The sequence below is a fragment of the Sus scrofa genome, chromosome 5, assembly GCF_000003025.6.
Source record: "Sus scrofa isolate TJ Tabasco breed Duroc chromosome 5, Sscrofa11.1, whole genome shotgun sequence".
Taxonomy (NCBI): domain Eukaryota; kingdom Metazoa; phylum Chordata; class Mammalia; order Artiodactyla; family Suidae; genus Sus; species Sus scrofa.
In genome coordinates, this window is record NC_010447.5 from 67,150,953 (window position 1) to 67,167,886 (window position 16,934).

At 55.8% G+C, this 16,934-nt stretch overlaps 1 protein-coding gene across 1 annotated transcript in view; it reads right to left on the reverse strand.

Annotated features, from left to right (window-relative positions):
* Positions 1 to 16,627, reverse strand: part of TEAD4 (TEA domain transcription factor 4) — a 37,188-nt gene extending 20,561 nt beyond the window's left edge. The window contains exons 1-3 of the mRNA NM_001142666.1: positions 16,377 to 16,627; positions 3,434 to 3,498; positions 3,013 to 3,075 (exon numbers count right to left, since the gene is read on the reverse strand). Coding sequence (NP_001136138.1) covers positions 3,013 to 3,075; positions 3,434 to 3,498; positions 16,377 to 16,602 — 354 coding nt within the window. The 5' untranslated portion in view covers positions 16,603 to 16,627. The remainder of the gene's footprint in view (positions 1 to 3,012; positions 3,076 to 3,433; positions 3,499 to 16,376) is intronic.

Consider the following 16,934-nt stretch of genomic DNA (forward strand, 5'->3'; position numbering starts at 1 on the left):
TTGCTGTGGCTGTGGCGTAGGTTGGCGGCTGCAGCTCTGACTCAACCCTGAGCCTGGGAACCTCCATATGCCATGGATGCGGCCCTAAAAAGACAAAAAAAGAAAAGAAGAAGAAAACAAAAAGCCTAATGGGAATCATGTCTTCATCCAAAATAAGACCACACACACAGACTGAAGAGCAAGTACCGTCTGGTGTGGGTAACATTACTGGGGCTCACAGGTGGGATTATATCAACTTGGGAGCTCTGATTAGAAATTCTATCTTTATGATGAATTTTTTTTTTGGCCACGACCGAGGCATGTGGAAGTTCCCAGGCCAGGGAATTGAAGCTGCGGCACAGCAGCAACCAAGCCGCTGCAGTGACAATGCCAGATCCTTAACCCACTGAGCCACCAGGGAACTCCCTATGGTGAATTTTTTTTTAATGGAAAAAAAAAATTGCCCTTTAAATAAAAATCAACTTGGTGGACCCAAATCTGTGGGACAAACAAGCTGACTGCCGAGGGAGGGTTGTGCACTTCACAGCTGGCTTTGCATATGATTTCGCTCAGCCAGGTGGGTAGGCATCAGGTGGTGTCAGGCCCAAGGGGTCCAGGTGGTGTACCCCATGTCCTGTGGGGTGCAGCAGTGGGGCTGGAACTGTCCACTCGGCCTCTCAGGGACCCTTACACTCATAGCGCACGAGACAGCCCCAGAAAGGTAAAGAACACTGCCTCGCTAGGATTCTGGACTTCTCGGCCCTCCTGTGAGGCTGCCAGGACCCGTAGGAGTAGGACCCCCAATGGAAGATGAAGAAATGAGGCTCAGAGAATTTAGGGGACTAGAGTGTTGACAGTGGTCACGTGACAGTAGGCCTGGTGAGGTCCGTCCAGGATGGCACACCCATAACCTCTGAGCCTCTGCTGGCCCGGGGACCCAGCAAACCAAGGAGAGGCACATCCAGATCTGACCATACCCACCGTCCCCACAGAGGCCCAGGAGGCCATGCCAGGTCCTGGGGCACCTTCAACCCCCTGTCCTTCTGGGGTCAAACTTGGGCCTTGCTCCAGGGTGTCTCTGACAACCAAAGCAACAGACTGCCTCTTCTTAAGGACTCTGACACTTGCAGGAGGAAGAAGCATACACGCCCAGGGCTTCTGTCTCCAGGACACAGATGGGGCGGCAGGCTGCGCCCCAGAAAGCCCACAGACCCCTGTTTACAACTGCATCGTGAAGGCAGAGAGCTCCAACTCTCAGCATCAGCAACTGCGTCCCTTCCCCGTGGCCGGGCTAAATGAAAGGGCCGGGCTTCGGGGTGTGGGACAGAAATCAGGTGGGAGTGGGCAGTGACATCAGTGACAAGGCTACTGAATTTTGAGGCTGGAGGGGTCCTCAGTCACCACCTTGCTTAACCTGTTATTTTATAGACGGGGAAGCTGAATGGAGCCTGAGGCAGGTGACTGACCTGGCCAGGTGCCCAAGGCCTAGGGCAGAGCCAGGCCAGAGCAGGCCTGTGACCCGAGGATTTCTACCTGACCTCGCCATCCACCAGGAGCTTAACCCCCTTTGAGAGTAAGACAAAATCCCCAGACCAATCGTCTCAAAAAAAAAAAAAAAATGCATAGACATGAATATCCGCTTATTATTGAAGGGGTTCATGGCTCCCCTTGAAACCTATCCGGCAGCTGAAGGCTATTCCTGGAACTCAAGGGAAATAATGGCTCTAAGCAGGACCCTGGATGTTTTGCTCTCCATCTGGGCCCCTGCCAGGCCCCAGTGAGTCACAGGAGGACCAGAGAAGGGAACGAGGAGCAAGTAGACTCTGGGCCTGGGGTGTCTGGGTACAAGTGCCAGCCTGAGAGGGAGGGCCCAGCAGCTGCGGGCCTGCCAGCTGTCCCGGGACAAGGGAGAAAGGGCTGGGCCACAGCTGTGGGGCAGGGGCAGCTGGGCTGATGCAGGAAGAATGGAGTTGAGTGGGCGGGCGGGGATGGGGGAGACAGTTTTCGGGGAGTTCCCACCATGCATTTGGGGCCTCCAATGTCAGGGTCACGGACCCAGGGCCCGGATGCGCCCTCTATGGTCCTCTAGTCCAGGGCCTTTTAAACTGGTTTCTGACGATGCTTTCAGGTTCAAGGGTCGTGGAGACTGAGAAGTGACTCGGAAGAGGGGTCCCTAGCCTGCTCTTGGCCATTCTAGCTTTGACCAGAGTGGCTCCTCTGACAACAGCTCGGGGTGCTATTTAATCTGGGTGAAAAACGAAAGGGCTTCCGCTGTTTGAAAAGTTGTTCTTGGATTTACTGGTTCTGGTCCAAGCCCCCGGTGTGGCTCCTCCTGCCAAGGAGCCACAGACTCTGCTGTTACCTCCTCCGTGATGGGGAGCACGCACCCCCTAAATGTTCACACCCAAGGGCCCCTCGCTCCAGGGTCCCCGCAGCCTAAGGCCTGTGGCTGCCCCCCCCCACAGTAGTCACTTGTTGGCAGATAGCCCTGCAAGGCGGGGCTGATCCAGGGAGGGGAGCACCAGTCCCAGAGAGCAGGGCAGGAAGGAATTCCACTAGCCCTGCCCCCAGCACAGAACCGCACCCCAAGGCAGGGCTTCCACACGTGGTCCTCCAAGAATGGGCTCTGGAGGGCCATCCTGCTACTGCTCCCAGCCAGGCGATTCGGGGTGTGCACTGACCCTCTGAGCTGCAGGGGGGAGGAAGCACAGCAGGGGATGGGCCTGTGCCTCCCAGGATGGTACTGTGAGCCTGGCCATACACACACACCACACACCACACACACATACCACACACACACACACACACACACACACACACACACACACACACACCTCCCAGCCAATGTCCTTCAGCACTGACGCCCCTTCCACCCCCCTTTCCTCAGCACCAAGAAGTGCACTGGCTCCACGGGCAAGTAGTCAGCCCTCGAACCCAAGGGAAGACTTTTCCTACTGCAAAAAGAGCCCCAACTCCCGGGGACCGTCCCCACCGTGCCGCGGGCTCTCCTTTGCACCGCTGCCTTTGCCTTACCTTTAGCTTGGCCTGGATCTCACGGGCTTTTCGCCGAGCCAGCACCTGGATGTGGCTGGACACCTGTGGCAGGAAGAGGGGTTCCTATTCCTACCTCCCCGACCCCAGGCCCCCCATCCACATCACAGCCCCCACCGCATCATGGGCTGAATGAATGAATGAAAGGGCCAGTGACTGATGGGCCCTCAGTCCCGCCTCCCCCAGCTACACAAACTGAAGCCCTTCTGCTGACCTGGAGAAGGGTGAGGAGGGGTCTCTCCCAAGGGATGGCAGCAGGGACCCCAGGGAAACTGACCGTCTGGGGCATACCCAGCAGAGAACCCCTTCCCCAGCGGGTTCCCAGAGCCCACACCCCATCCTGCAAAGGGCCTGGCCCACCTTGGGAGCCAGCCAGCACCAGGGAACCTGCCCCAGGGCCCACCTGCTTCCTGGTGCGGGTCTTTCCAGTGCGGAGCTTGATGTAGCGGGCGATCAGCTCATTCCGACCTGCAGAGACACCAACAGCCTCTCAGCGGGTGGACAAGGACAGAGCCAGGCGAGTGGAGGACCTGAGGCCCCTTCCTTCTTGGGGTGAGGATTCTAGAGGTTCCCTCGTGCCCTCCTCAGAGTTAGGGATCTCCCAGCAGCGAGAGGAGGCCTTGCTGGGGGACTAGTAACCTGAGAGCAAGGTGACAGGGCCATGGGACTCTGGGCAGGAGCACACAGATCAAGAAGCCCTCCTGGAGCCTCCCCATCAGTGGCCTCTGCCCTCGCCTCCTCTTGGGGCCTCTGCTCGCTGGGGGGGCTGCAGGGAAGAGCCTGGCCTTGGTCCTTCCACCCAGGCAGCTTCCACAGTCCCCGTCACCTCCATTAACAGCAGGACCTTACAGGATGCCTGTACTATCTGTGGACAGCAGGGGACATGGGGGCAGGTGGGTGGGTGGGGGGCTGGCGCATGCAAGTGCTGAGAAGATGGAGTGACTCCAGAGAAGAACCTGAGACCAACCCCTAACCCAGATCCAGGAAACCCAGCCAACCATATCTCCACGCTCTGGCTCGACCGACGGTCACCAGGTCACATGCACGCTTGCTGCGGGCCCAGCCTCTTAGAGATGACACTGCAAGATCCCACAGAACCATGGGGTCCCCACATCCTTTCTTACTGTGAGGTCAAGACCAGAGGGCACCACCCAGCCAAGGAGAGGTGTGTGCCCACCCGATGGCCCAGGCAGGGCACTCGTCAGATGGGGCCATGCTGCCTGCTCAGAGGACTGGGCGGTCGGGTAAGCCTTGAGCTGCAATGCCCACTGGTAGGACTAGGCCAGAGAGAAGGGCACTGGTGGGGAGAGGGAGGGCAGGAGGGTCTGAGCAGAAGTTATTACTTCTTTTCCCCGCCTCCAGGCCCAGGGGCCTTGCTGAGCCTGAAGGGCGAGGCGAGAGGAAGCTGCTGATGTAGGGGCAGGCGAGACAAGTGGGCCGTCGGCCACCTGGGTTATATCCAGAGAGCACAGCCAAGGCCACGCGGGCCCCCCAGCTGACCTTTCCCCACTGCCAAGGCTGAATTAAGAGGCCACCCTTGGGAGGTCTGGTCTGCCAGAAGGACTTGCTAGCCTGGGAGCATGGATCCTGTGTCAAGGAGGGAAAGATGGGAGCCCAGACCCCAGGGACAGGTCTGTGGGCTGGTGTGCCCCTAGACTCGCGAGCCAGCACGATACCTCTTTCAAAACTTGCCAAGGAAAGGCTTCCCGCAGGCATCCAATGAACATGCAACAGCTCCCCTGCATCTAACTAGAGGTGCTCACGCTGTAGCTACAAAGGCCGCTTTCACGGACCCAGAGTCTAAGCATCACCAGCGGCGACTAAAAGTGGTCACCAGACTGGGAGTTGGGGCGGCAGCTCCACAAACAAGTCCTGGGACCCCAGCCAGGCACTTCCCTCTGGACCCTCCCAAGGCCTTCTCTTCTTAAACCTGGGCCCCAACAACCATAGGCTTTTTCATTCAAATGTGTCTGAATTGCACAGACTTTGGAGACAGACCTGAACTTTGACTCAAGTGACAGCTGTCTATGGTTCAGCCTCCTTGTCTGTAAAACAAACATGTTCCAGGCCCACGTGAGTGGTCCAGCCCCACAGTCCTGCAAAGGGCAGGGCGGGGAGGAGGGTCCCTGCGACCCAGAGGCAGATGATGGTGCTGGCAGACGTGGTACTCTGGGTGGGCTGGAGACGCCTGGTGCCAGTGGTGGGGAAGCTGGTGGGACGGGGATGGATGGGGACACTTTGGTCAGAGGCTCCTTAGACACCAGCCAGGATCAGGCTCTGGTGCTGCTCTAGCCCACACCATGTGGCCGGCAAGAGCCCACCACTCTTGTGTCTCTTCCTTCTAGATTCTAGGCACCTCAGAGAAAGGAAGGGACCGTGTGCACCTTCAGGTCTGCACTCCCAGGACCTGGCACCTATTCATCAAATGAATGAATGAGTCTGCCAGTGAAATAGATGGCTGTTGTCTTTTTTTTCTTTCTTTCATCCCCCCCCCCTTTTTTTTTTTTTGGTCTTTTCAGAACTGCACTCATGGCATATGGAGGTTCCCAGGCTAGGGGTGGAATCAAAGCTGCAGCTGCCAGCCTACACCATAGCCGCAGCAACATCAGATCTGAGCTGTGTCTGCGACCTACACCACAGCTCACGGCAACACTGGGTCTTTCACCCAATGAGCGAGCCCAGGGATCAAACTCGCAACCTCATGGATACTAGTTGGGTTTATAACCTGCTGAGCCACAACAGGAACTCCCAGAAAGCTGATGGCTGTTTTCAAAACCGAGGTCAGAATCCAGCCACTTCTCATCACTTCCCCCTCCGGAGTCCCAGGTACCACCCTACCTGGTGAGATGGTGGTAAGAACTTCCTGCCTGGATTCCCCAATTTCAGTCTATTATCAACACAGCAGCCACAGGGATCCTGTTAAAACTCAATACCCCCCCCAATAGCTTCCCTCCTCCCTCCCTTGAAAGTATCTGAGCTCCTATAATAGCCTGGGGGCCCCCACAAGATCTGTCCACCAGCTCAGCCCCTCTCCAACCAGCACATAGTGCATGTTTGATAAATATTTGCTAAATGAATGAAAAGAGAATGAGTGATTAGATGTTGGTAATATTCTAAGAGAAATTTGTAAGTTTAGGTGCAAATAACCTTTCACTTCCAATTAGTCCAACGAAATCTCCAATCTCCAAAGTGCTTTCTTTTCTTTTTCTTTTTTTTTTTGCTTTTTAGGGCAGCACCTGCAGGATATGGAAGTTCCCAGGCTAGGGGTCAAATTGGAGCTGCTGGAGTTCCCGTCATGGTGCAGCAGAAATGAACCCGACTAGGAACCATGAGGTTGCAGGTTTGATCCCTGGCCTCGCTCGGTGGGTTAAGGACCCAGTGTTGTTGTGAGCTGTTGTATAGGCCAGCGGCTACAGCTCTGATTCGACCCCTAGCCTAGGAACCTCCATATGCCACAGGTGCAGCCCTAAAAAGACAAAAAAAAAAAAAAAATTGGAGCTGCAGCTGCTGGCTTACACCACAGCTCACAGCAACGCTGGATCCTTATCCCACTAGGTGGGGCCAGGGATCAAACCCACATCATCATAGGTACTAGTTGGATTCATTTTGACGGCACCACAATGGCAAGTCCCTCAGTTTTTGTTTTTTTGTTTTTTTGTTTTTTTTTGTCTTTTTACTATTTCTTGGGCCGCTGTCACAGCATATGGAGGTTCTCGGGCTAGGGCTGCCGGCCTACGCCCCAGCCACAGCAACGCAGGATCCGAGCCGCGTCTGCGACCTACATCACAGCTCATGGCAACGCCAGATCCTTAACCCACTGAGCAAGGCCAGGGATCGAACCCGCAACCTCATGGTTCCTAGTCAGATTCGTTAACCACTGCGCCATGACGGGAACTCCCTCAGTTTTTTTTTTTAAGATGACCTTTTCCAAAAAAATTGGGGGTGGGGGTGGCCAGAGCATGCAATGGCTTTGAATGGGTTCTCAGTTCCCAGACCAGGGACTGAACCCAGACTGCAGCAGTCAAAGTACCAAATCCCCACCACTAGACCACCGGGGAACTCCTGGTGCTGTCCTTTTTTTGGCCGTGCCCATAGTCTGTGGAAATTCTCTGAACAGGGATCAAACCCGGGCCACTGCAGTGACAACACTAGATCCTTAACCCATCACATTGCAAGGGAACGCCCTCCCGGTACTTTCTTATCCTGCTCTCGTTTGTGCTCCTCTCTACAGGAACAAATCCAGATTTCAGTAGAGCCTAGAACACCTAAAAATGGGGAGGCTCTCTTTGAGAAAAAGAATTAAAAACACAAATGCAAAATTAGGTGAAGGCCTCTTGGGGATTGCTGGATGGGTTCACACTCTTGCCATGGTGATGGCCCCATAGGTGTACACAGTCATTACCAAAGTGTCCACTTCAAATATGTATAGTTTATTGTATGTCAATTATACTTCATTAAAGCTACCTTAAAATTTTTCATTAAAAATAAAAGAGCTCCTGTTGTGGCTCAGTGATAACAAACCCAACGGGTATCCATGAGGACACGGCTTCAATCCCTGGCCCAGTTCAGTGGTTTAAGGATCCAGTGTTGCCTCAAGCTGTGATATAGGTTGCGGACCTGACTTGGAATCCACGTTGCTGTGGCCGTGGTGTAGGCCGGCAGCTACAGCTCCAATTTGACCCTACCCTGGGAACTTCCATATGCCACACCTGCAGCCCTGAAAAGACAAAAAAAAAAAAATTGAAAATTAAAAAATAAACAATAAAAAAAATAAAACGTTCAGGTACCTGAGGGGGCCCACGTAAGTGACAGGCCTGAAGAGCCAGGCTTACCAATGTCACAGGAAAGCCGCCCCCCATAGAAGGGCAGGCAGATGGAGAAACTGAGGCAAGAAAATCCCACCCAGACGGACTACCCGGATCTAGGACGATGCCTGGGTTTGAGTCCTGGTTCAGTCACCTGGCAGTGGCACAGGGCCTGGCACAGAGAAGGAGCTGGGTCAGCGGGAGGTCCACCCCCAGACCGGGCAGGCCTCCTAGTCCAGACGCAATGACGCATCCTCTATAGCACGTGCTGAACAGCAGCTGGGAGGCCCCTGCCCACCCTCAGCTGAGACCCTTACTCTGTGCATCACAGATGACCCCCCAGGTCATGAAGATGGAGACCCGTCCAGCGCGTGTCTCTGCCACAGGCTTCAGAAGCTCTGCCTCCAGACAGGCCATCCCGGCCCTGGGCAAGAGGCTAGTGGTAGGGCCACAGGAGCCAGACCCAAGGGGTCCAAGGCTGGCTCCAATGGCTCTGTACTTTCCAAGTGTGTGTCTCCTCTCCCCTTGCGGGCTCATCTCAGGCCATTACCCCAGCCAGGCTCGTTCTGCTCCTCAGAGACAATGCCAGCAGCGGAAGGCTGGGATTCTCTGGGTGGGTGGAGTCAAGAGAGGCACACAGCTTCCTTCCTGCTACCTCAGGTCCAGCCCAGCCATTCTGCTCCCTCCAGACCAGCTGGCATCTAATCCAGGCCTTATACAGACATAGGGAACTGCTGTAGTTTCTTTCACTTTCATGATACAATATAGTGACAATAATGAACATTTATTGCGAACTTGCAGGCACCTGAACAAAATGCAAATATAATACTGGGACAGCTTTCTCTGCATTCACACTTTCAATCTGCACAAAAGCTCATGAAGCAGGTACTATCACCTTCATTATCCACGGGGAATTCCAAGAACAGAGAGGTTTAGAACTAGTTCAAAGTCACAGGCCAGCAGGGGTTGAGATTCAAACCCAGGCTGTCTGGTTCTAGAGCTCATCTCTCTCTCTTCTTTTTTTTTTTCCTTTTCCTTTTTCAGGGCCGTACCTATGGTATATGGAAGTTCCCAGGCCAGGGGTTGAATCAGAGCTGTAGCCACAACTCTAGATTCAAATTGCATCTGCAACGCTGGATCCTTAACCCACTGAGCAAGGCCAGGGATCCAACTTGCATCTTCATGGATACTAATCCAGTTCTTAACCCGCTGAGGCACAACGGGGATGCATAGATACCATCTCTTAACTCTTGCAGTATTAATTCTCTATAACATTGGATTGAGGTGATGGACCAGCTCACCCCAGAGGTCCTAGCTGGCCTAAGCAAGAAGAAACCAGAGAGGGGAAGTGACTTATTCAAAGCTACACGGTTTGTTGCCGTCCCAAAGCCACAGGAACATCCGTTTCTAAGGCCACACCCATTGCTTCACAATGGCTGCTTTTTCCCATGGATGCCTCCCCTGGCTGGGCTGGAGCTTCCTCTGCCAGAGACTATTTTGCTCCAGCCCTCTGGACCAGTCTCCGGGCCCTGATTCCCTGAGTCTTTGTGTAAAGTAAATTCTTAGTGATGTTTCATGGCCCCCTTGTCCTGACCCTGGCCAGGCCCTGCAGGGAGAGCCAACTATCTGGACTGCCCACCTGTTTTCACTCTTCTGGAAAGTGGTACCCAGCGCAGTGGGAGCCAGTGTATCCTGGATGATGGAGACACCAGGAGGCCCACAGAGCCAGCGGTAGATGCAGAGAGATGCAGACAGTGTGTAGAGCCCTGAAGCCACAGTGAAGGTAAGCAAAGAAGAGCAAGAGCAGGAGGACACTAGGAGAAAATCCAGCTGAGTTGGTGGGAAGGCAGGAGACCTGTATCCCTGTCCCAGCTCCGCCACCAGCTGTATAATCCCAGGTCCCTTCCCCTCTGGTGGTTGAGATCATGGCTGGGGAAGCAGGAGCCCAGCTTGGACATGGTGGAGGCTAGTCGGAGGCAGTGCGGCAGGTGGTCTGGTGGGGATGGAAAGGATGCCCTCCCAGACTGTGGCTCTTCCATCAGAGGACATGTGTCCATAGACCCCCAGCCCCACCCGACCATGGGTGAGGACAGCTGACAGATCCTCAGGCTAAAGGTGGGGCACTCCCAATGCAGAGTCCACACAGAGTGACCAGCATGTTCTCTGAACCCCACACCCAGTGTCACACTTGTCCCGCCAGCTACCCCAAGCTGTTCCTCAGTTGCACACCAGCAGAAAAATTGTTATCCCATTTGCAAAATCCTATCTGGGACAGGTTTTTCTGTGTCTCATTCCCCCCTGGGCAGGAAACATATCACATGTTTATGCATAAGGGTCAACAAAGGCAGTTGATCTTGCCGGTATTGCTGATAAGGTACTGTTAGAACTAACTAGTAGTTTGTAAAGTTGAAAGGGCAGGACTTCCCCCACAGGTAGATCTTTACAGAGGCCTCAGGGAGAGCGCCCTTTACAGGAGCTGGGGCCTGGGGAGAGAAGGCCAGCCCGCCCTATTGCCCATGGCCTGGCCTGAGGGCCTCTCTGGCCAGGGATCAGCTGAAACCATAAACACCTGCAGCTGGAGGAGGAGGCTATTTGTGGAGGAAAAAACTTCAAGCCTGACATCTGAGCTGTTACAGCCATTGTCCCTGGAGGGCTGAGGCTTCTGATGAAATCCTACCCCATGTGCAAGGCCACTGCTCTTCCTCTTCCTCGCTCCTGTCCCCACCCAGGTGGGCGTGCCCATTCTCGCCTCCAAGCCTGGTGCACAAGGTCTGTGCCTTCATGGGCTCAAGTCATTTGAGCTTCTCGAGGGCAGGGATAAAGTTGAGCCCCGAAGCTCCAGGCTGCTCACTGGGCACCTCTCCCCTCTGTCCCAGCAGCCACACTAAAGATACTGATTTCTTCCAACTACATGAAAAGATGCTCGACCTCACTATCCTTAGGGAAATGCAAATCAAACTGTGAGATACCACCTCACACCCACTAGAACAGCTCCTGGTAAAAAGTGGAACATAAAGTGTTGGTGAGGATGTGAAGAAATTAAAACACTTGTACGTTGCCAGCAGAATGGAAAATGGTCCAGCCATTTGTGGGAGACAGTCTGGTAGTTCCTCAAAAATTTAAAGAGAATTACCATGTGGTCCAGCAATCCCACCTCTAGGTAGACACCCCAAAGAATTGAAAGAGACCAATACTTACACACCCGTGTTCACAGCAGCACTCCCCACAACAGCCAAAAGGCAGAAAACCCGCAAGAACATCAGTAGAGAAACAGATCAACAAAAGGTGGTGTATACGATGGAAATATTATTCAGCTACGAAAAAGAGAAGAACGAAGGTCTGACATCGTCTACAATGTGGATGAACCTTGAAGACATTGTCCTAAGAAAACCCACCCAGACACAGAAGAACAAGTACTGTAGACTCCACCATCGTGATGAAGCCAGAAGAGGCAAGTTCACAAAGACAGAGAGTAGATTAGAGGCCACGGGGGCCTGGAGGGAGAAGGGAGTGGGGGATACAGTTTCTGTTGGGAAGAACTAAGGGTTTGGAGATGATGGTAGTGACGGCCACGCACTGGGAATGTACTTAATGCCAATGAACTGTGCACGTGCGAAGGGTCACAAGGGTGAATTTTATGTATATTTTCCCCCAATAAAATAAGAAATACATAATTAAAACCAACCCCAGAGTTCCCATCGTGGCGCATTGGTTAACGAATCTGACTAGGAACCATGAGGTTGCAGGTTCGATCCCTGGCCTTGCTCAGTGGGTTAAAGGATCCGGCGTTGCAGTGAGCTGTGGCGTAGGTCACAGACGCAGCTCAGATCCTGCATTGCTGTGGCTCTGGCGTAGGCTCCGATTCGACCCCTAGCCTGGGAACCTCCACATGCCGTGGGAGCGGCCCTAGAAAAAGCCAAAAAAAAAAAAACCCAAAGGTAGTACTATCAGTGCCCCATTCTTCAAATGGGGAAACCGAAGCTCAGAAGAGGTAAACGACCTGCTAAGGTCACACAGGCCACTGGACAGAGTGGACGCGGATGGAGACTCAGGTCATCAGGCCTCGCTAAGCAGGATGCCAGGGGTCCAGGCCAGGAGAGGGAGAAACAGCACAGCTGACGAAGCAGAGGGCAGCGGAGAAGGCAGGAACAAGGGCAAGGAGTCGGGTAGGAGAAGCTCGGAGGCGGCTCCCTGACCCATCCCATCGCCTCAGTGACAAGAGACCAGCCTGCGTGCAGCCTCTGCTCTGCCCCTTGTCATCTGAGTGATTCGCCTCTGGTGTCCCTTATCACAGGGCATTGCCCAGATCCCCCCAAGCCCACCAGGCAAAGCCCCACCTGTGAGTCACGGCTCACTCTCCCCTGCCCTCCTCCACCCAGCCAAGCTGCATTTCCTTCCAGAAAGCTTCCAAGATACCCCAGCCTTCAACGGACTGGCCATATACAACATAAGTGTCACTGGTTTATGGGCCACGAGGCTCCCAGGGAGACAAGGGAGAGAGGAGAGGAGAGGCAGACTTGGGAGATTCGGGCCAGGGGCCAGGCGGGAAGAGGGGGAGTTGCCCAGAGCAAGACAGAGAGAGCCCTAGCCTGTGGGCAGCAGCAGCACCAGCAGCAGCAGCAGCAGCAGCAGCAGCAGCGGAGCGAGGCCGCCCAGGCCAGAGGGAGCCACGCTCACCTCGCACCACCTGCCCCCGGGGCCAAAGCCAGGCTGGGTGAGATCAGAATGACCATCCTGGCAGTGCCAGGGAGAGGGGCATGGCGTGACAGGGCAAAACCAATGCTGCATGAGTTGGGAGGACTGGCAGCCCTGGCCCAGGAGCCGGTGCACAGGCGTGGGGGCCTCAGTGCTCATCTGTCATCTGCGTGTTGCCTGGCCCTGGTCCGGGTGTGCAGGGTGGGTGGGGAACAGGCCTGATCCCGTCCTCAGAGTCCCTGGGGCTCTTCCTCCTCTGGGCAGTGTGCTCTTCCTGCCCACGGCCCGCTGCCCACCCAGAAACCAGCTGAGGGCTCTGGATATAGGCGTGGGGGAGGAGGAGGTCCAGGGCTCCTGCCCAGGGCTCAAGACGGGTCCCCAAGGGAAGGGGGTGGTGAGCAGCCTGAGGGAGACAGGCCTGGGTCAGCCAGGCTGCTGGTCCCTTCCCCCACAGGCACTGAGCCCAGGGTCATGGATACCTCCCAGCTGGGCCGCTCCACTCTGCTGAGAGCCCCCATCAATGCCTGCGAGGCCCTGCCCTGGCTCAGCCGCGGCCTGTAAGACGAGATGGGATAAGCCAGCGTCTGGAGCCCAGCAGGATGTGTACTCCCTCGGAGGACAGGTGCCGTGGGGGCTGGGTCAGTCACCAGAGTCTGCCGAGGGAGCGGCTTCCAGTCCCCCTGCTCAGAGCCTGACCCACCTGAGTCGGGGCCAAGCAGGAGGCAGGCAGGCTTCACAGAGCTGATGAGAGCCACTGGGGTGACACTGGGGTGACGGGAGCACCAAGCCCTGCTCTCTCACTTACCACCTGAGCCACTCCAGGGGAAGCTCTTGGCCTTTCTGAGCGTCTCTCTCTGCATCTGCAGAGGCAGTGACCCTCCCTCTGCTCCCTCGAAAAGATGAGGGCCCATCTCTAACAGGTTCCTGGCCTCAGCCCCCTTCTCACTTCCTCCTCCCGTGTCTCAGCCCCTCGGCCCCTCCCCGTCTCAGCGCAAGGGAAGGAGAGGCACGAAGGATGGCAATGGGGCCAGGATGGCCTGCCAAACACCGCTTACACCGCGCTCCCCCCGGCAACGGCTCCCCTCCTGCCCAAAGGAATTCCACAGCCCTGCTGTCCCAAACCCTGCTTTGACCAAAGCTAGGCTCTCAACCCCAATACCTTTCTATGTGAATATGGATAGAACCATCCACCTGTCACCACTAAGAAAAAGGGACGCATCCGCCCAGATATCCATCAGCTGGGTGAACGGATAAACACCACCGGCTCGTGCGTACAGTGGAAGGTGATTCAGTCTTAAAAAGGAAGGACATCCTGACACCTGAAATGACACGGAGGAACCCTGAGGACATGATGTCAGGTGAAAAAGCCAGCACAAAAGGACAAATACTGTGTGATTCCATGTATATGAGGGCCCTGGAGGAGCTCTAGCCAAAGCGGTAGACTGGATGGCGGGTACCAGGGACTGCGGGAGAGGGACCTAGGGGCCAGTGCTGAGCGGGGACAGAGTTTCAGTTGGAGGGAATGAGAAAGTTCTAGAGACGGGCAGTGGGGATGGCTGCTCAACCACAATGTGAACGTACTTAATGCCACTGAGCTGTACACTTAAGAATGGGTAACAAAGAAACAGTGGGTCCCACTGTGGCACGCGAGGACTGTCTGCTGGCTCTCCAGACCTGCCACCACCGGGGCCTCCCCAACAGGCAGCACCCTCAGCGTTCTCCCCACACCGAGCGCCTCGAACACAATTGTATTTGCCAGGCCATGTGTCCTTTTAAAGCAGGAAGATCAATCCTGCTAGGCGCCTGGGCACTGACCACTGCCCCATCAAGGGACCCTGATTTCTCCAGCCACACCCCCGCCACGACGTCACCGTCACACCTCAGCTCATGACCAACACGCACCCCACTCTCCATCAAGCCGTGGAAGAGCCCAGGCCACCCAGCTCCACGGGAAGAGCCTACCTAAAGCAGGTCCCACCCCTGGCACCCACAGCTGCTCTGCGCACAGCGGCTGCCTCTTCCGTGAAGCTTCCATGGGGACCCAAAGTAAGAAGCAACCACTGGAGCAGGACGTGGTTAGAGCAAGGTGCCAGGGGAGCCCAAACCAGGGCGTGGAGACCCGCAGAAGTGGGGGCCCCGCAGAGCCTCAGCGGAGGGGCTGGTAAAGTCGGATGAGCAGCTGTAACAGGTAACCGAGGAGCAGAGCTGGGGTCTAGCTCGAAAGGACCTTGCTTCCTCCAGCAGGAGAAGGAATCCCTGCCCTTGCAGGGCAGGTGCAGATTAAAGACAAGCAGGTGGGGCTGGCTCCCTAGACCAGTCACAAAGCAGATTTGAGTTTAGTTAATTGAACAGAGTGGAACAGCGCCCGCCGCCCCCAACATTCACATCCATCCAGAACCTCAGAATGTAATCGTATCTGGAAATGATCTTTTTTTTTTTGGCCTTGCCCATGGCATCTGGAAGTTCCTGGGCCAGGGATCAAAGCCACACTACAGCAGTGACCCAAGCTGCTTCAGTGACAACACTGGATCCTTAACCACTAGGCCAGCAGGGAACTCCAGGAAACAGGGTCTTTACAGAATTAACTAGCTAAGATGAGGGCACACTGGATTAAGGGGGGCCTTATATCCAACGACTGGTATCTTAGAAGAGGAGGACACACAAAGACAGACAGACAGGACGGCCATGTGACAACAGAGTCTGAGACCAAAGTGCTACAGCTACAAGCCAAGGACACCAAGGGCCTCCAGCTGCCCCCAGAAGCTGGGAGGGGGCACAGATCAGATCCTCCGGCAGAGCTTCCAAGGGGAGCCAACCCCCAGCACCCTGAGTTCAGACCTTCAACCTTCTGACTCGGGAGAGGATACATGTCTGTCATCTTAAGGCAGCCCTGAAATTCGAGGTGGTTTTTTACAGCAGCCCTAGGAGCTGAGATCAGTCAGCTGATGAGGCATCTGTGCTGGGGGAGGGGCACCCACGTGGGGGTGGGCACTGGCCCAGAGCCATCTCATGGGAAGCAGGGCAAGACCCTCTGTGGACAGGGGCTTCAGCCAGTCAGAGATCCCCACAGCTCCTACCCAGTCCCAGTGTTTCAGGCTGGGGGTCCCAGGGAACTTTCCAATGGCAATGGAAGCCTGAACGGAGCCTCTAAAAGTTGTTCCGTGTTCATTTTGCTTCCCAGATACCCTCTCTTCCATCCCAAAGTCAACACAGCCCAGGCAGACGGCTCGTTCCTTCCCAGGGTCTGCGGGACAAAGTGCCTCTGTGTCCTGCATTGACAATGACGCAGAGGGCGTGTGGAGCCCCAGACCACGCCTTCCCTGATGGCTCTCAGCTAAGGGGCACACTCCTGCAGGGGGGTGGTCCTCACCCCCCCCCAACCCCGGGACACTCTCAACGCCTTGTGTACAGTTACCTGTATGCCCACCCCCACGTACCATGAGAAGGGACTAGATCTGCCCCGCCCCTGCCTGGCACACCAAAGGCCCAGGTATGAATGAGGGAGTGAACCAGGACCGCCTTCCTAAAGGCCTTCACAGCCACAGTGGGAAGCTGGGAGATCAGGCATCTGCCTGGGGGGTGGCTAAAGGGATTTTCCCAGCCTGCCCCGGGGGGATGTTCTAGGCTTTCCCAAGTTCCATCCTCACAGCCACCCAAAGGTGTCTCCCCTGATGCCTCCCAGCCCTTGGGAGCCTAGGACAGAGTAAAGCAGCGTCTGCCAGGACAAGCCCCAAGAGGTCACCTCTTTCCATCACTTGGAGGGAACCGGGTTGCTGTGCCCAGGCTGTTCCTGGGGCTGGACCATGAGCTGGCGGGCCTGCTGCCCAACACTGACAGCCTCCTTACCGTACATCTTGCCCTCATCCGATAGGATGATCTTGCGCCGACCGCAGGGCGGGTAGATGGCCAGGGCCTCCTGGAAGCTCTGCTCGATGTCGGGGCTCCACACGCCCTCTGCGTCATTGTCAATGGGCTTGTCCAAAGCCTGGCTGCCCCCAGAGACGTTGCTCCCCTCGGGGGAGTTGGGAGAGCTCCACTCGTTGGAGGTAATGGTGCCGGCCTTGCCCTCCAAGGCTCCGCTTGGAGGAGCGCCCGTTGGACCTGGGTGGGCAGAAAGCACAGCATTGGTGGATGAACGTGTGGACAAGGGGGTGGGGGAACCCAGGGAGCACCACCCCTGAACCAGGTGCTTCTCCTTTCCTGGTGCTCATGGCCCAGGAGCTCAAGGGGAAAGCCAGGGAATCCCATGGGGCAAAGAGTGAGGTGGGCGGGGCAGGGCGGGGTGGGGAGGGGCTGGTCAAGGGCAGGTCATCTCCCCTCCACAGACCTCAGCTCCCCACCCCATCAAAGGAGCTCAGCAACCAGGCACTGTCTGATTGTGGCTCTAGGAACCCAGATGGGGCT